The sequence below is a fragment of the Rhododendron vialii genome, chromosome 3a (assembly GCF_030253575.1).
Source record: "Rhododendron vialii isolate Sample 1 chromosome 3a, ASM3025357v1".
NCBI lineage: Eukaryota > Viridiplantae > Streptophyta > Magnoliopsida > Ericales > Ericaceae > Rhododendron > Rhododendron vialii.
The window spans coordinates 27709639-27733609 of record NC_080559.1 but is presented as its reverse complement, the minus strand read 5'-3'; the positions used below and the strand labels follow the sequence as shown (position 1 = coordinate 27733609).

Below are 23971 nucleotides of genomic sequence, written 5' to 3'. Positions count from 1 at the left end.
ATGAGAGTTTTCCCAAACAAAACTATGAATGTTGGCCATCATCAGAAATTCCACACGCGAGCGAACACAGAGAGATTGTATCGACTACGTTTTTGTATTTACATACGAAGTTTGGAGCATTACAAAATCACCACTAGTATTAAAAAAAAAAAAAAAAAAAAAACCAGACAGCAAATTTCATGTTTGACAAAGACAACATGGAATTTGAAATCATAAACAATTTCTTGTGATGGAATTTGAATCATTACGAATACACTGGTTAACCACAAGCTTTTCTCTCAGTGCATTGTGGTGTAACTACTCGACCCATGTGGTAGAATATAGATAAGATAAATTTGAGGTTTATTCATCATTTGCGGATGCTTCTGCTGCAATTTCACGTTCAAGGTGTTGACTAGCTTCTTCAAAGGATAAAATCTCTTGCGTTAGGGTACGAAGCTTTGCTTCATTCTCTTCACGAATATGAGGCGGCACCTTCTCTTGGTAACCAGAAGCACTAATCATCTTTGTTAGGCTGTCATGTTGTCTGCAAAAGAAATACACAAAACTCCATTATTCAAGTTAACGATTAGAGGCAAGGAAAGCTGATAATCACTGTAACATCTATAGCTTCAGAAAGTGTCATTTCCATTGAATGGTTTAATCAGTCATCCCATCCCCTCAAAGAAGACTCAAACAGCTTGATATGAAGGGAAATCTGTGAACACAAGCCCCTATCACGGTTGCCCTTCTCTGCATGTGGCCATGGGAACATGGTACTTGATAATTCTCTTTTGCATGTGGAGGGAGAGAAGTTCTTGAAGATACAGAGGAGCTGATTTAAAGATAAAAAAGCAATCGGTAAAGTCTCTGGACACCTTAATGAATTTTGTAAATAGTACACTACTTTCCGATAATTGTCAAGGATTTTAGAAAACATCCGGCGTACTTGGGAGGAACCCCTCCTCACAAGTACCTTTACACGATCCAGTTTCTCAAAAGAGATGGAGAGAAAGTCCTTTCTATTTTAGATTCTCTACAGTAAATCACAGACCCATGGGCTCAAGTCAATTTGATATTTGATCACTGGCTAAACAGATTCTCTACAGTAAATCACAGACCCATGAGGAACAACCCTCGCAGCAAACAGCTTCATCAGACATCTAAAAAATGGCAAGTCACCTCCTAATCACTTGAGAAGTTTCTGTCATGCATGAACCAAGAATTCAATTAGGTTTGAATCTCAGTTCAGGGGAAACATACCTTTACTGCTTGGATGAATAGTGACCTATTTTGTGAGCAAGATTTCATTCTTACCTATTTTGGACGTACCGTGACCTATCTTCTAAAGGCTCGGACCATAAATGTTCAATAAAAGTAGTCCAAATTTTCCACGATTCGTTTGTCTAAGGCTCTGAGCACTTAGAATGTTTATACTGCAATTATTGTTACTATTTCAACCTCAAGAACATTCCATTGTCTGAATAACCAAGGCTTGCTTGATAAAAACTTTGAAGCATGTAGTCAACACGACAGAGATCCTCTCATTTTCCATCTTTCGTATTCAGGTTTTGTACGGTAGTCAATGGCCGTTTGCATTAAGAATTGACACAAACTTCCAACACAATCCCAAATGGCTTTAGAGGTAGCATGTCCATATCATCACAAGAGTAAAATAAAAGACGCTTACTTTTGTAACTCCTCCATCCTTTTCTTTAGTTTCTCACGTTCCGCTTCTGCATTAAGAGTTCCCCGAAGCTTGAGATAAACAGAAAGGTTTTTGTTAACCACAGATACGGCACATCCAGCTGGAGCAGCATCATTCTCCCTTAGAACCTTAAAAAAAATACCATTTTCAGGGTCAGAATAACTTAACAATACAAAAAGAACAAACTGAAAGGTAACCTTGATCTACATTAAATTACATGTTAAAGCAATGCTAACAAGAGCAAAGTTTTTGGGACACCTTCATCCATTGGTTGGGGACTTATTTGCAGGCATAAGTAAAGATTTCAAAACTTAGATATAATGATGTTACCGGAGGGAAGAACCTCGAATGTGGACATTCCGGGGTCAGGTCAAAACAGAAACTTTGCAAAATAAACTTAAAAAAAATCCAGGGAAATTTTTAGGAATTGCGAATCACCCACATGGAGTAGTCTATCACATTACAACTTTTGAAATATGCAAGCACCCGCAACCAGCTGAGTAAGGAGATTATTCAGCTTCTCTCCTCCATTCAATGTGCCTATATTCTTAACTCAAGTTCGACTCATGAATAATGACAGTGGCAAGGTTTGCTCTACGTGAGCCAAACTCAAAAGGACTCCTTTCCTAATCATGGACATAGATTTAACAAAATCCAGCACCGGAAAATGAAAGATCCATATGCATACCTTCAGGGATGACAATGTGGCAAGAGTAGAAATCTCAAGTTCATGGCTCATGACAATCTCTTCATCAGCATCTGTTCGGCAGAGTGCAAAAGCAGCTCGCCTGAAAATAGAATTGTATTTTGCCACTATAATGACGACATAGTAGAATAGATTTGACAACATTTCAACTCAAATCATAACTAAAGCAATACATTTCATGAAATGGCTTATCGGTATCCTACCCATTCTCCCCCTGTCACGAGTCACGACTCTAACTGAATCTAAGGAGAAAAAAACCCATCTTATGAATTTGCTTAAATTTGGGGGCTGTTAAAAACCTAGGGGAATGGAGCTAAATGATATTTTTAGCAATCTTACTAGTCTGCAAAAACCCTTACAGACTGTAGTAAAACCAATAGCATAGCACCTTGGTCAGGTTAAGGAATTTATTTATATTATGTCATGTCTGCGGCTCTCCAACTACTATTTTTGAAGCTGCTCAAAATAGCAGTAAACATAAAATATCATGTTTCAAGTCACCCAGAATTTCATATGCTAACAAAATACTCTGGCATGAAATTACCATTTCCATTATTCACACTATCTAAAGCTTGTCAAATGGAAGCAGTATTCATGACATAGCAATACCTATGTAAGACTTCAAAGGTAAACTATATATAGAGGCTTCAACAAAATAACTCATCAAGAACAATGTGTTTTCAATACAAAAGGTAACAGAGCTGTATGATTCAAACATCTACCTTTCATGCCTTTCCTTTGCAGGCATCAATGACCTGAGTGACCTTAGTGATTTCACCGCAGACTCAACCATATCCATCTCACTCTCTACCCTATCATTTGTCCAACACTGCATAAAATTGCAACGAGTTAGCAGGAGCAACGATTGATGTTACCTCAGACAGATTATTACCACCATAAATTGCAGACAACCAAAATAAACATCGGAACCATCATCCAATCAGTCATTTGTTTCTAGGTACAAACAAGAAGGTAGATGCAAAGTAACTTGTTGGCTGACAATTACTGTACACTTTCAAACCCTTATAACAGGTCAATCAAACACGTAGCAAAAACTGTCCTGTTTACAAATAATTTCAGTCTAAGAACAAACTAGAGCTACAAATATGCTGAACCAAGATTTTTTTTTATTAACAGCAAAAAAATGCACTGAACCAAAAAATTTGACAGCATTTGCCTCGTTTAAGATAACCCCAAGTTGAAGTCAAGAGCTGCTTAGTAAGTTCTCTTCCATAAGAAAGCACATAACAACATTAAATATAAAGAATAGTCTAAGTACCTGACAACCAACCAACCTCAAATCATAACAGACTCAACATAAATAACTGCTTCACAGACTTTGAATAGAAGGTAGTAAGCAATGAGATAGCCCAAGATCAGCATTAAGTGAAGAGAGCAAAGGCATACCAAGTTCGGGAACTCTAACCTCCAACTTGGCCCAATGGTAGCAAAACAAGTGCACTACCTCGGCCGGCTTGGCCTGTGATCCATCCATGTGTCACCTCACAATTGATGAGGCTACAACATGGCGATGCCACATGGGGAGCAGAGTGGTGGTATCTAAACAGGGTAACCAACAAAAATTCTGGTTGAAAGAAAAAACTTCAAGGTCAGGTAAGGATATGATGAGATGGGCTGGTCCAACACAGCTTAATATGACCAATATGCCATGATACCCCACAACCCAATCTATGAACAACCTAAAAGATAGACTCCACAAAAGTACAAAAGCAATGTAGGAAAAAACTACACTGGCAAATGTTGAAGTATATTTTATGTGACATAACATGATCAAATAGTTAGCTTTCCTGCTACCCATACAGTCTTCAAAATGAAAATCAAGAATAAGTATTTGTACCCATGTCACTATCGACAAAATTCTTGACAAGTTATTTAACTGATGACTTAAAATGTCATAGCGCAAGATGATCAAGCAGAAGATTCAACCTCATGTTCTATCAAACAAAAACGTAAACAAACTTCTGACATTTCTAAGATCACCGATACCTATAGAAAGATAATTTGTGTATCACCGCTAATAATACACAAATATGAAAAAAAAAAATCTCACCTCTACTACTGATGGGTACTCGCATAGCATGATTGAATCTTTCCTTGTACAATCCCCAGATGAAGGAAGGCGCTGCCACAATTCCTCAGTAACATAAGGCATAAATGGATGAAGCAATCGCAGCCCATTATCTAGACACACCCACAAGGTGTCTTGTGCAGAACTCCTCGCAGATGCAAATTTTGGATCGTCACTAGCGAAATAAGGCTTGACTGCTTCAATAAACACATCACACAACTGGAACTGCCACCATGAATAAACTGCGCTTGCAGCATCAGAAAACTCGTATGAATCTAGGGATGACACCGTTTTGGATACGGCCTTGTTCAATACGGAGAGAATCCAGCGGCAGCTAAACGGCATAACATCTGGAACTATATTTGTTGGAGGGGTATAATCATCTCCAAGTTTACTCATGGCAAATCGCACCGCATTCCACAACTTATTACACCATTGTCGATAGCCGACCACCCTTTGGATGTCCAGATTTATTTTATCAGACTAGGACAAAAGGAGACAGAAGTCACTAGATTGACCAAAAATAAGCAGAGGAAAATCTGGAGGGAAAAAAAAAGGTCTTGACAAAGCAATGCACCTGAGCTGTGTAAGAGACAAGGGCAAAACGCAGAGCATCAGCACCGCATTCAGGAATACCATTAGGGAAGTCCTTTCTTTGTCCGTCTTTTGCAACTTCCAATTCTGTTGGATCCAAATTGCCCTCTTCCAGTCTCTTTTGAAGACCTTCAAGGGTTATTCCATTTATGACTTCAAGAGGATCAATAACATTTCCTAAAGACTTGGACATCTTACGTCCATGTGCATCACGAATCATGGGGTGCAAATAAACCTGTAGACAGTTCAAAGTGAATCTGTGAATCCACTTCATCTTTTCGTGAAAATAAAAATTGGTGAAGTGTATATCTAAAGACTCTAGCCAATAAAGAATGGGGTGAAAACCATTTCCCTCCATGTTTGTCTTGAAACTTGGTTAAGAAAACTGTTCCTTATCTTTTTGAAGCTTTTCCAAGATCTAGTTTTGAAATGTCTGTTCCACTTTTTCAATAAAACTAAAACTCAAGATTAACGTTTACTAGATGCTATTCCTAGCTTCTGGGATGAAAGACATTCATGCCCACCCTCTCCAAAACAATAGAAGGGGTTAACATTCATCACCTAGCCACTACCATGGAAGAAAATTGAGAATGATTCGAGCCAGTGATAAGAAATTACAAGCAAAAGCAAACATCAGAAGAGCACAAGGCAGGCAATGGGTTGACACCTAATAGCATCCGATGACATATCTAAACTGGCTCTACAGCCGCTACATGAAATGACAAAATCCACGTACCTTCCTGAAAGGTACATCACCTCCCAGCTTAAATCCTAACATCACCATACGAGCAACCCAGAAAAAGAGAATGTCATGCCCAGTTTCAAGCACGGATGTGGGATAAAATGCCTTCAAATCGTCTGTATCATCTGGCCAACCTAACACAGTCAATGGAAAAAGACCAGAAGAAAACCAGGTGTCCAGAACATCAGGATCTTGAGCAAGCTGAAATTCCTTGCAAGAAAATATTCGACTGGCCTCTATCCGAGCCTCTTCCTCAGTTCTAGCAACCACCCAATGGTCATTGTATGCACCAAGTTCTTTCAGTTCATCACCCTTCAGTGTCACATACCATGCAGGAATACGGTGCCCCCACCATAGCTGTCTTGAGACACACCAATCACGAATATTTTCAAGCCATCTGTGATTGTTTAGAAGGTATAATTCAGTTCATAATAGCATTGCATGAAGAAATCACATCTACGTTACAGTTCCAGTTCAGGATTACAAGGATCCCACGAAGGCTTGAAAATGGATTTTTCTTTGAAAAAGATGGATAAGACCACAGCTAAAAATCACTTCCCATATTTAAAGACGTCCCGACAGAATAGATAACAGAGCAAAGCTTCCTACCCGGAGGAGGAGAATGGTTCATGATATTGGTAATTCGTGGTTCCGCATAATGGCATGAAACTCTTTTTAGCGTGAAATCACTTGTTAAACATAAATCACATTTGAGAGTACCTTTTCCATTCAGCAGCATATTGTCTCGGAATGATCTCCATTTTCTTATTTTCCTCATCAAAGACTGCGTCAAGGGCTTGTTTGGCCATACTGTTGCAGCTTACGTACCACTGAGGCTTTATTAGGGGCTCCACCACGTCATTGGTTCTTGAACAAATGCCAAGGCGCATCTCATTATTTTTGGCACCTCTGTAGAGTCCCTATATAAAGGAAGAAGAAAAGTCCATAAAGTTGCAGAATTTATTTGTTCCATAACATTTTTTAAGCAAACTAAAATTAGATTCAAAAGGTGCCAAGGGGCACTACCCATGGACACGACCATGACAAGCAAAAACCACTATGTCATTGTCAACAATAAAGGTTAACCTGAAACCACCATTAGTGATGTCAACAAACTCTCATCCAAAACATTTCTACAAGTTGACCCTTTGTCCCTTTCTACTTTATTGTCTTTTTGTTGAGTTTAGCAGGCAACAAATTGTCCTAGTTAATAGGTAAGAAAGAAAAAGCTTTTTCATCTCATAACAACCAGTAGCATACCAATCCAATCTATGCAGCAAAAGTACCTTTGTCTGTAAAGCTGCGGTCACAGCCTCACGTGCTTTGAAACGTGGCATCCCTACGAACTCAGGACCACCATTACTATTTATTTGCCCATCGTCAGTAAATATATTAATAAAGTCAAGATTATGGCGCTTCCCAACCTCAAAATCGTTAGGATCATGGGCTGGTGTTATCTGCAAGAAATACGAAGGGAAGATTCAGAGACATTAAGATCCAAGAATGACAAATAAAAGAACTTCACAGCTGGAATTTTTTTCCTTAAAGGAGAATCTGTACCTTGACAGCACCAGTCCCAAAATTTGGATCAACAAGTATTGCATCACAAACTATAGGAAGCTTTCTTCCATTGAATGGATGAATGGCGAATTTTCCATGAAGATGGTTGTATCTTGGGTCATCAGGATGTATCGCAATCGCTGTATCACCAAGCATTGTTTCCACTCTAGTAGTGGCCACAACAATCTCACCCAGTCCTCCTTCTAAAGGATAAGCAAATGATGTCAAAACACCAAACTCCACTGGCTTTTCATAACCAGGAACCTTTAACAGGGTCCTTTCTTTGATATCCAAATAATCTACCTACAAATCCCCAGCTATTTCAGAACATACGATACACTGCTCCATGACAATCATCAAAAGGTCAACAGGCTAAGGCTTACCTCAATATCAGATATTGCTGTTCGTAAGATGCAGTCCCAATTCACTAGCCGCAGATCCCTGAAATAGAAGGTTAGAGGGATATAATCTCCAAATAGATCCAAATCAAAAACCAATCGTGGTCCTTAGATTAACTTCAGATGATTTGATCCAATACTTATTTCAATTTCTCCACTTAAACCTCAAACATGTTTCATTGCAATTGAAATTATTGCCTTCTGCAGATATAATAATCAAAGCCCTCACAAAGACTGCCATGAATTAAACAACACAACAGACCATAAACAACCTTGGATTCATTACTCCCAAAAGTGAACACAGAGCAGTTGGAACTATCCTCATGCTATTGATCATCGGTTCTCAGATACGGACAAAAGTTAATGGCCAAGACTTGCAAAATCTTGTGTATGCAAAAATTTCATACACAAGATTAGCGTTTCAACTTTCTACTTCTAGGAATAACCAAACTTACAAATCCAAGAATAAGAGTCCATAGAAGATTGGTTCAAAACGTACCTATAAATAAGACCTTCATTGTAAAGCCTAACAAAAGCCTCTATAACAGCCTTGGATCTTTTCTCATCCATTGTAAAACACTGTTGGGAGAACCAAGAGGACCCGTAAAACAGCCATCAAGGGTGTACATGCATTAAGATTGGTTGCATCTGGAATAAATTCAAACATGTTTCGGAAACCTGAAATTCTTACCTCGCGGGACCAATCAAGAGAGGCACCCAGGCATCTTAGTTGCTTCAATATGGTACCACCATACTCATTCTTCCAACCCCATACCTTTCACCACAAATTGGCAGACCACCGCAAAATGAACATTGGCACGAATTCTATTGAACTAAGGACGTTAAAATTATACTGCTGAAACAAGCTAATGACAAGTCAAACTTACTTCTGATACGAATTTTTCACGGCCAACATCATGTCTGGTTTGTTTCCTTTCTCGCATGATTTTCTTCTCCACAACCACCTGTAAGAAAGCAATAAGATAATAAACCTTAAAGATCACCCTCAGTAGTCTGAATAGTGCAGAGTCGGGGACAATGTACGTAACAATGATGTCCATGCAAGTAAGCTAATGTCACTAGGCATGACTATAGCTTGCTCAGTGAACCGTGTAACCCTGTACCCTAAATACAATATGAAAGTTCACGTCTTCTTGGTTATCATGATCCTGATGGTCAATCTTTTAAATGAATTAGGCACCATATACATACGTAATGTCCCTACAATGCTTCCCCTCCCCCTCAAGGTAATATGCTCTCTTAAAATGTCAGAGATGCAACAAAAATGAAGAAGTGAGGTAATCATAAACCTGGGTCGCTATTCCCGCATGGTCCATCCCAGGCACCCACAAGGTATTGTATCCAGACATTCTGCGCCAGCGAATAATAGTATCCTGCATACAAATGAAAATCAAAAGCATATTAAAATATGCAAAGACCAACTAAAACTGATCTAAAAGACTAAAGGAAGAGAGAAGAAGAGGTAAGACACAGTAATGTTGAGACCTGGATGGCACAAGTAAGGGCATGGCCTATGTGTAGGGCTCCAGTCACATTTGGAGGTGGCAGAACCTGCAGGTCACATAGATAAAACAAAAATTTGTGGTTCGTTAAAATTACTGAAAGTAAACACAAAACTTTACATCCGACAAAACAACACGATAATAACAGCTGGAAGGTGCTGTAGACAAATACAGATTTAACCACAAAAAGAGACACCACCTTCACTCTCTGCACAAAAATAATGAATTACAAAAGATAAAAATACTAAGAAAAAGCTTTATTACTGCACAAGGCACTCCTGGGGTCTTGGGAAAACTAAAACCTTCCAATCCAAGAGGAAAATAGGTATGCTAGTTACAACACCTAGGCCAATCAGGAAAACAAGATATGATTCGTAGCATATAAAGAAACTTGTACTTTTAAGGCATTCTAGACACTAGTCATGTACAGAGTAATTGACAAGCTGTTGCTCCTTTCCACAAAATCATTCAACTCTGCAGATTTTTGGGGTATATTCATCACTTGGCCTGTGCAGTACATGTAAGATTGGAAAATCTAACTATTGATCGCAAGCTGATTGGGACAAGAAACAAACTCAAGAAAAAGAGGAAGCATGATAACACAAATAGATGTGTATATTGTTGAAAGTAAAACGACACTAACAACAAAACCAGCGAGAGAAACTTATGATGGAGAATAGTGTGTAACACAAAGAGAGGTACAAGAGATGATTATTTGACTTGGAATTAGTCAAGTTTACAGAGAATGTCACGAACATGTTTCAGGAAATTAATACACATCACTATAAGAACCAAACCTCAACCAGGAAACACAACTCTTCTTGTAGTAAGGAGGCATGAAGAGTTTTCACAGGAAGTCACTATCATTCATTCCATATTTCTTGGCACATGCATATGTAGCATACCCATTCCTTTACATAAATTCCATAGAAGAATTATAAGGAGGCATAAGGCATATGGAAGAAGTATGCAAAATGTTGAACACCAAGATGCAACAACTACAGAAATAAATATTGCACCTCAAAAATATACCATGAGGAAATTGCCAAAGCATGTACTATAAAACATATCCCAAAAGGAAAAAACAAGTTACAATAAACTTTTCTTGTTTATCTCTTTGAATAAGATAGAAATTCGTCCTATCAGCAGAAATCAAGCCCACAATTCCAAGTGTTCCCTCAACAATCTAATTGCACTTGCATTTTGGGAGCTGGACATCTAGCATATGCTACTTAAGCAAATTAGCAATAGGAAGGTAAATACAGCATAAAAACCAAACTCCAGTCATATCCTACTGGAGTACGGGTACCGTATCCATTTCTACCCAAAACCTCCTATCATCCTAGTGTAACGAGCAAGTAAAACAAGAAAACACTTTGGAATTCCAGGAACAAATATCAGAGAGAGAGACTCACAATCACACATGGCGGTTTGGAGCTGCTAGAATCTGCCACAAAGAAGCCTGATTTCTCCCACCACGGATACCATCTGAACGAGCACCGATGTGAGCATAAATAAAGGAAAAGCAATTAAAACAGGTTTTGTAAAGCAAGAAACGACTGACAGAAACTTAGAACTCACGAATTCTCCACAGAACTTGGATTGAATTGCTTAGCCATTTGTTTAGAAAGACGTTTCTTCTCACCAAAAGGAGTTTCCGGGTCAACATAATCCTCAGGATTTTCTTCCCCTCCCTCCTTCTTCAAGTTCTTTCGCTTACCCACTTTTGGAGTATTAGATGCTTGTTGTGCCTTGAATAAATACATTCATGCAAACAAGTCAAGTGATCTATCGTTGTCAATGCCATAGTAAATCCTTGCCAATGCCATAGAAAAGATTTCCTATAAACAAAAAAATAAGTACATATTTGCAAATTTCAAGCTTAAAAATAATAGACTTACTGAAATAATTTTTTGTGCAATATGTATATTATTTGATAGATCTCGATGAGATCTTTTGAACGGTGCAAAAAAAATTACATTATTTTTGAGTTTAAAATTTGCAAATAAGTACTTATTTTTTTAGAATCTTTAGCAAAACAGGGCCTAATATTTTTCACGGGCTTAAAACACAATTTATCTTATTAGTTTATGTGGATATTGATCGTGAATACCCCAAAATCAATATCTACAAGAGCACAAACAACGTTTATATTATCTTTACCTTAAGTCTTGCTTCTTCTGCTTTTTGTGCAGCCTTAAGTTTTTTCAACTCTTTATCCCTTGCCTACAACAATTAAACCAGATATACGAAACATATAACATATTAGATCACATGCAAAGAAAGAGATGGACTTGAGTTACAAATCCAAATGACCCAAATCAACAACCTAACTCGGGTACATCTTAGTTGCAAACATGATAAATGACTCAACAGGAAAGATAAGCCAATGCAGATAGATCCACAATTCATCCGGAGAGAACAACTAAGCCATTGGCATACCAAGGAAAATATTTATCTTCAGCGTTACACAAGAAACATGGTTTCAGCCATCAACCTTGTTACACTTGCAAAACCACCATAACTCAAACAGCAGCATTCTCTTTTATAGTCAGAAGAACTTAATATAAAAAGAGACAATTCACTTGACAAAGTCAGCTCCATAGTCAGATGCTTCAACAACCTAGTGTCATTCTAGAATAGATAGCAAACTTCCCCAGGTAACAAAATGGAGTATAAGTTTCATTCTTTGCTTTTGATCGGTTATCTCTTTGACAAGTTATGTAAATGGATTATGGTCCACATGTAAGCCAAACAAATTACACATCTTTGTCTTGCTATAAGCTCAATTCGACTTTGTTTCCTTATATACTATGTCATACACGGAATCCAAAGCTTCCACACGTCTCCAAACCGAACAATGGTTTTTTCCTTTCCCTTGTCGAATTTGAAAAGAAAACTTGAAGTTTTCAAACAAACAATTCCAAATAAACATCTCCCGAGCAGGAAGTTACGGGCCCTATTCATAATTCGCGAGAGGATTCAAATTCTATATGCAACGAAGACCAAAATGTGAATTGAGTAGAGCATAACTGGACAATCAACGACACACCTTTTCTTCTTTTTTCTTCTTCTTCTCGGGGTCTTCTACCGTCTCTGATTCCGCCTACAAATAATCGGTTCTAAACGGTCAGTTGGCGTCACAAAAGTAAAGCTCGCTAAACCTGCGTGAACTACACGAACTGGAACAACACACTGAAACAATCCTCAATTGCATCTAGAATGTACCTTCTGATTGCTTACGTTCTTCATCGGGTCTTGTGGTTGCATCTCCGGTTCCACCTGATAACCAAAAAAAAGACGCATAAATAAATCGCAATTATAAAACAATCGAATCGGTTTGAAGACAACGGCGGTTAGGGAATTGCTACTACTCACCATCCTAGAGGCCGTCGACAACCTCGATTTCGGAAGCCGGAAGCCGAAATCGAAGAGAAGACGGCGAAGAGAGTGAGGACGAATTGGACGGCTGTGATGATGATGATGAAGAATAAAGGTTGATAGAAACAGAAAAATCTGACCTCTCTGTCCTAACTCTGTTCGTCGGTTTTGGAATAACGGCTACGAAAACCCTACTTAAAAGCCCGCTTTTGGGCCTTTGGCTGGGCTGAGCACGCTTTATTAGCTGTTCAAGGTCCGGGTCATGTCGAGTTCGGGTCAGCTTGACCCATTTGGTTTTCTCAGATCCTTATTGATTACCCGAGTCCGACCGAATGGGAATCGGTTTCAATCGAAAATGGTGGTCGGACTGGGCGGGTTGGTGGGCGGAAATAACTCTTATTGTACTAAGGGTGTGTTTTACTAACTAAAATAAGTATTTATTTGAGAACTTGAGAGAAACGGAGCCTAATAAAGAAGATAGGTGAGAGTAGGGATGTCAATCTCGGCCAACCCGTTCGAACCCACCATGTTCCCCGCCCCGAAAATCCCTGAATTTCGGGGATTCGTTTGGGGATTGGGTAGGGTATGGGGAATTTTTTTTTAAAAATTCGGGGATCGGATAGGAGATGGGGATGGGTCTATCCCCGCCCCGCCCTGCCCCGAACCCTACCCGTCCCCGTTCCCCGTTCATTACCCGCCCCGTCCCGTCCCCGAATCCTTGAATATATATATATACAGTCCGGATCTCCTAAGGGATCCCGCACGGTCTTACCGTGCGAGACTCCCCTTTCCCGATCAAATTGCGACGATCCGAGCCGCTCAAAATGATCAGAACGTGATTTTAAGGGTACCCGTGAGAAATTAGCAAAAAAAAATGATCGGGATGGGCTTGATCCGAACAGTTTTTTATTGAACGGTTCAGTAAAAAACTGCTCGGATCAAGCCCTTCCCGATCATTTTTTTTGCTGATTTCTAACAAGTACCCTTAAAATCACGTTCTGCACACTTTGAGCGGCTCGGATCGTCGCAATTTGATCGGGAAAGGAGAGTCCCGCACGGTAAGGCCGTGCGGGATCCCTCATTGGATCCTAAGTGTGTGTGTGTGTGTGTATATATATATATATAAAGTGATAAAAATGGCCGTTCCTGATACCTTACTTTATTTTATTTTGTTAATTTTTCTAATTCTGTTTGTGGAGCTTTATTAGCTTCTAACTTCCTGGTCAACCGACAACCGTTACTAGTACTGTATCATCAGCCCTTTTCCCTAGAAAAAAAATACAAAACAATCCAAGTCCTTTCGGCTCTCACATGCTAGTATATGCTGTTAGGTGCTGAAATTGTGAAATACAGGTGCCCGAATTCCGAATCCCCGAATCCCCATTTTGGATCCCCATTCCCCGTTTGGGTCGGGGATGGAGGAAAAAAACAAATCCCCATTGGGGATCGGGTCGGGGATGGGGTAGGGGGTAATGGGTAGGGAGTGGAGGTAGTACCCCCATTCCCGACCCGTCCCCATTGCCATCCCTAGGTGAGAGACTGGTACACCAAGGGTAGGAAAAAAAAAAAGAAAAAAAAAATGAATTGGCGTATATACCGTAACACCAGTATGAAAATTAGATTAGGTTTAGGGGAAGGAAAGGGCTAAAGGAGAGGGGTTTACGTTTAGAAATCTAGCCTATTTCGGATGGGTTGGGTAAAATCGGTCAAGTAATGGAAACCCGAGATCCGATCGGGACGTGAACATTCATCCATGTAGACCCGAAGGGCCGAACCCGTCTAATTGTGTCTTTCAAAACTGTAAGCGTGGTGCTTTTTCGATCGGGTCGGGCCTTCGCCCGAGTTAGTGTTGTGTGCAACCCCAAATTAATATTTTTTAATCGTGGCTTGACTAGGCTCAAAACCCTTTTTTCCATCGGCAATACGAGAGCAGTGTTTGTGAACCAATGTGTGCACCATTGCTGGGCTCATCCTGAGTTCTGTCATGGAGTGCTATTATATAAGCGGTTCACTTTTTTAATCTTGATAATTTGGTAGCCTCCGTAAAATTTCAGTTTAATCAAATTGATAGTTTACTGAATTGGTGTGTATTTACCTTATAATTACAATTTTAGAGGAAAAAAAATCATTTGTAGCTATTTCTTTCGAGACAGATAATCATTCTAGAAACATAGTAGAAAATTTCAATCAATTTAAATTTGTGAAGGAATATTTTTAGACGAGACAAAAAAAGAATTCAGATAATACATCGGAAGATGGACTCCATAAAAAAACTGTTGTGCATGTGTGTTTTGTGCACAACATACACTCTGCTCTCGAAATTCCTTGGGCGCTACTCTTTTTGAAGTGTGTTTTTTTTTTTTTTTGGAACACGTTAGAAATTCATTACGTAATTCTTTTTGAAGCGTCGTGAATTGAATATTCATATTATTGCTTTCTTGGCCGCCACTCCTTATTATTGGTTGGGTAATGCGTAAGACTTACGAATTTGATACCTGGGATCCTTTTCAATGTGGAGTAGTTTTCATCATATTCTTACGATGATCCCCTTCTTTGAAAATAAGTGATTTCTTTTGTAACCTTTTCAGTTTTTTATTTTTAAGAAATTAGAAGTAGAAACAGGTTTATGTTTTCATAAAAACAAAAGCAAGAAACATGTTTGGTAATATTTGTGTTTCTCAAAAATAAAAATAAAAAAAGGGGAAAACGTCTTTTTGTAACTTCCATAGTTTACAAAAAGTTTATGAAAAACAAAAAAGTAGAAACTTGTTACCAAACAAGTTTTCTTCATTAGTTTTCATAGAAGTAAAAAAAAAAACAAAAAATTGAAAACAAAAAGGTTATCAAACGCTCTCAACATTGAAAAAAGACTAGTGATTTCTTTTTAGTTGCTCGATTTTTTCCTTTGATAATTAAATATGCGGGTCAGTTTATGCGTACCTTGATTAAATTCGGAAATTAATCCTACCGTCCACTAGTTGTGCAAATTATGTCCCACTTATGTGGCATTTTTTTTATTTCTTATGTTATAAGCTTAAAAATCTTATACAGTAACTTTTACTGTAAAACATACTAATTTATATGTTTAGGATACTAGGATATATTCAACAAGATCTATTAAAAAAATCCATAGTCAATATGACATTATGAACTTCTTATTGGCCTGTGAAGGTCACAGTTAGATAAAGAAAAACTAGTGAATATCTTATTGCCAATCAACTTATAGTCCAATGACACTTCCTCACCTTTTCCACATGGAAGGTGAAAGTTCTCTTTGGCCATCCGTATGCCGGTTAACTGCACCCCTTAGGGATAGGCTAGACATGTAAAGAGTGGGGTGGAAATCTTGTTACATCCCTTTGTCTTTGAATTCATAACTACGTGCCAATGAAATGGTTTATTACCAATCTTGTATACATCAGTGTGGGATTAGAAGAAAATTACAGTAGTAAATTAACAACTAAATAGAATTCGACGTCTCTCCATAATCTTGAACTTCAAACCTCTCCTTTGGGAGTCAAGGGGTACGCAACCAGATGGAAGCTGAAATTGTTGATTACACCACCCATGAACTGGTGTGTATATACGACCGTAAAATAAATTTTCCTCTTATAGGCTTGTGTGGTAGAAACTATTGAGAAGGCCCCGTTCCGCTAAGAATTTTTTCTTTTCGTGCTTTTTATCTTTATTCTTTTTTTTTTTTTTGACGCTTGTTAGTTTTGTGTCATTTTTTTTTTTGACTTTTTGATTGGAAAAGTAAAAAATTTACTTTTTCGATTCGAATCAAGAAGTCAAAAAAAATTGATGCAAAACTAACAAACGAGAAAAATTTAAATAAAGACAAAACGAGAAAAAACTCAAAAAAGCCCAAAAAGCCCTTAGAGAAACTCAGCCGAAGTCCGTAAATTTGAATAGATGCCCTCGACAGCTCCAATATTCGTTCAGTACATTCAGATGAATAGCATAAACCCAACCGAAGGAGGATAGAACCATTAAACTGCAAATTTCCAATTCCATTACATGACGCATTTCACCAATATTGAGGAAACAAAAAATGTACTCCTATCCAACATTGACCGGCTAAATTTGAAAACAAACTCGCATTGAAAAAGCATTTCAGAGAAATGCAAAAACGCGAGGAAAAAAAAGTGTGCTTAATAGACCAACTAACAAAGCCAGGAAAAGCATTTCCTAGAAATGCAAACACGTGGAAAAGAAAAGAAAAAAAAAACACAGAAAAAGAAAAAGAAAAGAAGACATGCTTTAGAAGAATAAACAAAAGGGCAAGCATGTCCTAAAGTTTCATATACTCCACACGCGAAATGCTATTTCGTCTTCTTGAGGAGAGTTGAGGTTCTGAACTCCGCGTCATCTCTGATGAAACTCCACCAAAGGAAGGTGAGAGGGATGGTGATGGCATGCCAGAGAGCATGGGCATCAACAAATTTCAAGTATGGCGGAAAGTCGTATATATCCAACAGCATCGCTAGACCTCCTCCAGCTGCAACCACCCACAACTTCCAGCGCGATGGATGCCGGGTAACCCCAGCCCAGACAGCCCATATGAGAAGCTGGGCTAAACCCATCCCTATGCAAACTTTCATGTTGAGACCTGCAAAATTGTCAAGTCGTGATTAAACCAAAACTGTTTACCCTCTAATATTACACGCCGTGTAAGTTTCATGGACCAATACCAACAAACGTAGCAGTCATTGGGTAAAAATGTTATCCAAGTGACTTCAATCATTTGTATCATATTAGGCTTATCACATTGTCGATGACTCGGCACTTCTCTGTTCAAAAGTACGAAGTGACAATAACAAGGGCTGTACGCATTTAAGCATCAAATCCCACTACCTTGTGTCTACCCTTCAATCTGATTTCTAACATCCCGAAGAAAAGACAACATATCGAATCAAATATAAACCACCACAATATCTAGCCTGAAGTTAAAAGTTCTATATTTTGCTAGTTCAAATTATCACATGGTGTGCAATTCAAATTCAACGAGGATAAATCACAAAACTAGTGTACGTTATAAGACCTTTTGTGCATAACAAGGACTAAGATATGTAACAGTCTAGGAAGTATTTCATGTGAAGTTAACGAGTTGGAATAACAACAATATGAGTGATATAGTCGACTGGGAGACCGTTCGTTGGCAAGAGACAACCTAAGATAAAGCAGAACATAATCGTTCAAGAGGTGGAGGCAGTAGGCTTACCATAGTCGAGTTGGTAAAAGTTGAGATACAAGATATGAGTCGTCACAAACGCAATGAGTGGAGCAGCAACCATCACCCTTGCAGCCTCATCTCTCACATTAAAAGCTCTCAGTATAGCCACAATGAGGGAAAATCCAAGTAATGCCACAGCAGATGAATAGTCTAGCTTCTCTGTCAACTCCACATCTCTGCATTTAATTCAGTTTCACAGAATGTCACACGAGGAAAAATGGAGGCTAGCAAAAAAATGGGAGAACACGCAATAACCAGACTCGTTCATAACTTTTAAGCGAAACAAAACCAAACAATATCCAGAGTGCAGTTGCAGCACAATTTTTTGCATGCCGACACATGGTAAAAAGTCCATCAACAATCCCAACTTCTCTAGTAAGAAAGAATACATAATAAGAAAAGAGAAGAGCAGTAAACAGATTTTGCTCATTCTTTATGTTTTGGTAACTACCATACGCTACACAAAATAAAGCAATATTCATGGTGTAGTTGCAGTTCATATACAAAAATAGAAAAAGTGCCCCTATAAATCCAAGGTGAATTTCTTCCCTTCGGTAAACAAAAGAATAGAAGGGGTACACGCAGCAAAAAAATAGAAGTTATTAACTTCCATTTTTGAAACTAATTCTACATTGTGATCATTAAGTGTTGGGGACAAATTAAGAAATTAAATTTCACTTGTAAAACATATATTTGCATGTCCCTGAATTGATTTAACACGTATATTAACTGAGGGTGCATCTGGGCAAAAAACGAGCTTGCTTCCGACCCAACAATGTACCTGAGTTATCAAACCACCCCCTTCCCATGCAACCCGCACGGGGAGAGGCAAACATATGAACCCTGTTGCAAACAACTAGCAGAGTGCACAAGGACAAACGTAATAGCGGAACAAATGCAGATTACAAGACCTAAAGTATGGTATCTATCCTGAACGCAGATTAACAAGGCCATATTAGATCATGAAGGCTCAGAGACCATGATAATTCACAAGTTTATCATGTATCAACAGCAGCTTCCATTTTGTTCACATGGGATCCCAAGTATTTTCCTTCATGTGAAGAATGGAAATGAAAGATTTTGCCTATGTTACATAGAACCAGGTATGGGTAAGCTAGGGTAATAGATGATGGATGTGGGTGCGTTTATTGGGGCTGGACACCTATGCTACACCCCTATCTAGGTGTCAAGTGTCTGACTTTGGTATTTAACCCCAAAAAAGAATGTGCACTAGAAAAAGAAGTGCAGGTTACAAAACTACTGGGAGGCTAACACATTCAAGGAGGCTTAAACCCAAAACCTCCTACCACAACTTCTATTTAGATCATCCATTGTCCACATAAGCCAACCCAAAATGTCGCCTAACAAACTAAATCTAGCCATCTAACAATATGCTACACTCTGAGATGAGGGATCAAAAAAAGAAGAGGAAAAAAGCTTACCGAGTGTGGAAAACAGCACTCCATAACCAGGAGTTCATTGCTAAAAGGCCATATAGATGCAACAAGCCCGTGTATTCATAATATGTCCTTCTATTTGGCCTCAAAGGCAATTTATAGTTAACAAGGATGAAAAATGATACCCAACCATGAAACTGTATAGCCAGATTAATTCCAGAGAGAGCTACAGAAACAGGTTCCTGGAAAACATACATAAAATTAATCAGGATGGGCAAATCATCTACGCAACCCAAAGGCAACCTTCAAGACGTTAGATAATAAAAACAAGCTAGAACCTGGATTCCATAAACACGCTGGAACGGCCATTTCCCATGATACTTGATGGGTTTGTAACCGAGCTTCTCTCTTTCTTCCTCCCTATCAAACATACAGTTGTATCTACAGTCAGTGTGGCAGTCCCATTGTTTCCATCGCTGATAGAGTGGTTCTTGGAGAAACCATGGACCATCAATGGGGACTCCATCAGAAGAAAATTTACAATGTTGGAAGCACTTGTCCCCCACACAACCAGTCTTCTCACATTGCTCAACGCAGGCTCTGGCAAACAGAAAATTTCTTATACCACAAGGCATGACCCAGGAGTAAAACCACAAAATAGTTATAAATCTGCCACCTAAAAAGGAAATGCACAGGTGAACCAGCACAGAAGTAAATAAATGTTCTCACTCACTCCTGAATCTAGCAACAAACTACCTTACATCAAGACAACATAGACGCGTGGTAATTCTCAGGGCTTATACTGCAAGTAAACTCACCATATGGACCTAACCACCAAAATGACAAAAAGGGTCTGCGAATTTAAGTTTCTTCAACAGCCAATATCGCGGCCTCCAAAATCTGTTTTTTTTCCATACTACCTGACTACCTCCTTTACAAGTAAAATGTCTTAGCACTAATTGGCATGCTTGTCTTCATCGTGTTTAAGGCTTTCCAGCGGCGGCTGCAGAATTTTAACTTAGCGGTGACAAAAATGTATAAAAAAAATACACAACAGTATTTAAGATAACTATATTTACTTTGCTTGAAGACTTATCGAGCCTAGTTTATTTTATTTTATTTTGTTGAGCTATATGATCTATTTACTCACAAATTTCAGTAGCTTTTCATTTACTCTTGCTTTGCACGATTGATTCAGTGCCGACAATAGAAAAGAAAAATCAAATTATACGCAAAATATACAAAATTTTAGTACATCTTTTGAACCCAGGGGGTTCACTTGAACCTTCTCAAACCCTAGTGGAGCCGCCCCTGCTTTCTAGAAGTTCCATTTACCTTGAAAGAGTGAAGTTGACATTCCATTCAGAGCTAATTATGCATTTAAGCATCGCCGAGGCTGGTTTGCGTAGTAGTCTTTGCTATAAATATCATTTGCTTGAGTTCTTACAAAGATGCAGAATATAGCTAACAATTCCTGAAGTATTTCTTTTTCATTAGGCTTGTTGAAAGCATTATGTGAGAATAATATTACAACGGAGTGAAACATACTTCCTTATATGCATGTGAGTTTGTTGTACGCAAACATGTAACCTCATTTTCTAAGAGCAACAGGCATGATTTGAACAACTTTGACCTTGTTCGTTTGGGGGACTCAAAACCCCTTGGCACGGTTTCCAATAAATTTTCTCTATCTATCTCTCTCCACTATATGCATGTGAGTTTGTTGTTGTTGTATCTCTCTCCACTCGTTACTCTCAAAAACCTCCCTCAAAAGCCCCAAACAAACAAGGCCTTTGATACTGACAAATCCAGTTAATGAATCTGTCTAGACTCTAGAGATTTCAGACCTGAGATTGGTTTAGGGCAATAGGAGACATAGACCTGCTGAGCAAAAAAAATAGGAGACATAGACCAGCTTTTGTTTTTTTGATTAACAGATGTCCGGGCCAGCTTTTGCGGACAATGCTTTAGTCATGGTTAAGGCCATATGGAAACTGTTTACTTCTTGTTTCCATTTTTTCTACCAACTTCAGCAAAAATAAGAGCTATCATAGATCTCACAACATGAAAAGGTAGCCAAGGCGAGGGTAATATGTGGGGGAGGGTCCAGCATTGTTTCGTTGAGCCCCAAATTCTAGTCTCCAATCCAAATTTTCTCCGCTGATTCTGCGCAGAGTGCGTGGGCCCTGCTCATGGCCCAATGCTGGAAAAGGTGCCCTCAAGGTACCATCAGGACTATTGACGGCTAAATATACATCTAATTAAGTCAAGGGCCTAGGCAAGAGGGAGTGTGCTTCAAGGCACGTATCCGAAACTTGTTCACATTTCATCATGGTCTTACGGCCACCATGCAGCATCTCTAGATTGGTGTATCCAAATGAGGCACATCATTTATTAGTTACAGACTCTTTAAGATTTCTTATCTGTTTAATACTTCAATACAATTACTTGAACGTATCAAAGAAAGGCTACAACTGTTTTTCTTCTTGTTTTTCATATGATCAGGGTGATGAGCATCAAACTATACAAAACCTTCAACACCAGACGAAATTATCATCATACCCTGTAAGACTCCTCTATTCAAAACATTACAAGGCTGCATCACTTGCACAATGTGGCTTCCATCAGAATCGAACCCCATGTTAAGCACAACCTTCTAAGCTTTGGCTCAAGCAACTGACACTGGATTTCGATGTTACTGATCATTTGCTGATGATCCATCGGCCATCGCACACATTCATACCAGCAGATGATGCTGAAATGTGTCCAAAAGGACCTAACTCCACAACTCACCTCAAATGATTCCATTACGAGTCAACCTCTTGTATTTGCTCGGTTTCTCAACCATAGGCTAAGTGCCTGCTGTTCCCTTACTCTAGTCCTAATAATAGTCTGACCACAGCATTTTCATCTACTCTGGATTCTATAATAATAATAAATAAATAAACCAAATAATTAAACTCCATCAATCCAAGTTGAGTGTCACGGGTCTTCAGCATAAGCAGCTCAATCATGTTTCATATTCAACAAGCAATTAAAACCCAACAAGTTGAATTAACAGTGAACTGATCGTCCTGGACAGAGCTCAGTGAAAAAATAAGATTCATGTAGCAGACCCCAATTCATAGACACACAAGGCTCGGTTTGGTTTGGTTGAATTAACGTCGATATTCAACTCAAAAACTGCAACTAGAAAGTTAATCTGACAAAAAAAAACTTGTTCAGTTCTACGGAGTACCTAGGAACGAGTCAAACAGTTAATAATTAAAAAATAAAATAGCGCGAGGCTTACTTGTAAACCGGATCGGCGTCACCAGCGCTTGCGTTGACAACAACAGCGATCCACAAAAGCGAGGCGAATAACAGAACCAGGCGACATTGCGCCATCGGATTCACGAAGTACAACAGCCAGACCGACCCAAAAAAATGAGAGGCTCGGAGATTTTCAACCGTATCAGCTCGAAGGTCTACGCGAAGACGCGACGCGAATCATCTTCGATTCGACCGCAGGAAGCGAGATATAGGGAGAGAGAATCGCAGTTGGAGGAGTTCGAGAATCTGTACATGTGGAGATCGATGATATAGACGCGGTAACAGCGAAGAGTGAGAGAGGATAGAGAGGGAGGGGTAGAGGGGGGTGCTATCGAAAATGATGAGCAGAGACCAGAATCCCGTGATATCGTGAAGAGCACTCGCGGTGGGGTTTCGTAGGCGGACACGTGGAGGGCAATGGGGGCGTGTCCTTTTTTAACGAACATGGGGCTAGCATTTTTTCCGGTCAGAGGCTTATCTCCGGGTATACATCAGGGATTTTTTTTGTGATTTTTCCCTTTTCAACGGAATATCACCGTCCACAATAAATCATGGAGTATTCTTTAAACAAAATGGGCATTATTGATGGGCGCATTTAAATATGTTCACAAGTAAAAAATTTATGCTTTAAATGTTTTCCACCTGTCCCTATTAGGTTGCGGTCATGGTTGTTCAATGGGTAAATTTTGAGATGCACCTTTTGTACTTTAACCGATTTTCAACTGCACCTCCTTCACTTTACTTTTAAACACTCACACCAAGGGTCCGCCCAGTCTCGGGCATCCAAAAAATTTTAAATTTTAGGGGCACTTTAATATTATTTGTAAATTAATATATATATATATTATTTGTTTGTTTTATAACACAAATGTCTTTGTTAGCTCAATGGTAAGTTAATTTTAGTCCATGTGGAGTGTTTGAGTTTGAGTCTTCTGGAAAGTTTTTTCTTTTGATATGTTTTTTTCCCCAAAAATAATGTTTTGATAACTGCTAGGTTTCAAAACCAAGTCAAACAACTTTGGCCGTTGATGACAAAACAATAGACTACTTTGGAACTGTTAGGAATTCCATCAAAAGTAATGAAAAGACTCAAATATTCCTCTTGCATTGTTATTCGTGTGTTTCTCATCTCTCGCTCTACCAAGCTCTAGTTCTTCTTCAATATTAGAGAAAGAAAGATAGGGTTTGAAAGATTGCAAATCGTCTGCAGATAAATTTTGTTATAAATGTATTCATCAAACTAATTTTTTTTACTAATCTCAGTATATTTGATTTTTACAATTGGTTAAAATAAGCAATAATTCTACATTTATGACTTCAAAATAAATTGGCTTTCTTAATCAAAT

At 38.7% G+C, this 23971-nt stretch overlaps 2 protein-coding genes across 3 annotated transcripts; both read right to left on the bottom strand.

Annotated features, from left to right (window-relative positions):
• Nucleotides 1-75: 75 nt before the first annotated feature.
• LOC131318989 (valine--tRNA ligase, mitochondrial 1) lies at nucleotides 76-12886 on the bottom strand. 2 transcript variants are annotated; one of them, XM_058349071.1, is made up of 22 exons: nucleotides 12678-12886; nucleotides 12528-12581; nucleotides 12352-12405; nucleotides 11463-11525; nucleotides 10881-11050; nucleotides 10715-10787; nucleotides 9283-9348; nucleotides 9087-9170; nucleotides 8664-8741; nucleotides 8468-8551; nucleotides 8276-8355; nucleotides 7762-7819; nucleotides 7379-7681; nucleotides 7105-7275; nucleotides 6539-6738; nucleotides 5813-6215; nucleotides 5060-5311; nucleotides 4465-4965; nucleotides 3116-3222; nucleotides 2376-2475; nucleotides 1670-1815; nucleotides 76-526 (listed from the first exon to the last, which is right to left on the bottom strand). In XM_058349071.1, exons 1-22 carry the CDS (start codon nucleotides 12678-12680, stop codon nucleotides 343-345), a joined length of 3234 nt encoding a protein of 1077 aa, XP_058205054.1. In that variant the 5' UTR covers nucleotides 12681-12886; the 3' UTR covers nucleotides 76-342. The 2 variants fall into 2 exon arrangements, with proteins under 2 accessions (XP_058205054.1, XP_058205055.1); XM_058349072.1 differs by having other exon boundaries at nucleotides 12543-12581; nucleotides 12678-12871.
• A 3753-nt stretch (nucleotides 12887-16639) lies between these two features.
• On the bottom strand, nucleotides 16640-22986 carry LOC131318990 (uncharacterized). Its single transcript, XM_058349073.1, has 5 exons — nucleotides 22606-22986; nucleotides 19652-19913; nucleotides 19359-19555; nucleotides 17905-18092; nucleotides 16640-17292 (listed from the first exon to the last, which is right to left on the bottom strand). The coding sequence occupies exons 1-5, from the start codon at nucleotides 22698-22700 to the stop codon at nucleotides 17006-17008; spliced, it is 1029 nt and encodes a 342-aa protein (XP_058205056.1). The 5' UTR covers nucleotides 22701-22986; the 3' UTR covers nucleotides 16640-17005.
• Nucleotides 22987-23971: the final 985 nt, after the last annotated feature.

What these genes read in the sequence shown, in the direction of transcription:
- LOC131318989 (XM_058349071.1), bottom strand. An exon ending in TTGGGACTGGTGCTGTCAAG is followed by an intron (nt 7,276 to 7,378) that starts GTACAGATTCTC and finishes TATTTCTTGCAG; the next exon opens with ATAACACCAGCCCATGATCC. An exon ending in AGGATGGAGGAGTTACAAAA is followed by an intron (nt 527 to 1,669) that starts GTAAGCGTCTTT and finishes TTTCTTTTGCAG; the next exon opens with ACAACATGACAGCCTAACAA.
- LOC131318990 (XM_058349073.1), bottom strand. Translation starts at nt 22,700, where the DNA reads ATGGCGCAATGTCGCCTGGTTCTGTTATTCGCCTCGCTTTTGTGGATC. An exon ending in AGCGTGTTTATGGAATCCAG is followed by an intron (nt 19,556 to 19,651) that starts GTTCTAGCTTGT and finishes TATGTTTTCCAG; the next exon opens with GAACCTGTTTCTGTAGCTCT. An exon ending in AGTGCTGTTTTCCACACTCG is followed by an intron (nt 18,093 to 19,358) that starts GTAAGCTTTTTT and finishes AATTAAATGCAG; the next exon opens with AGATGTGGAGTTGACAGAGA.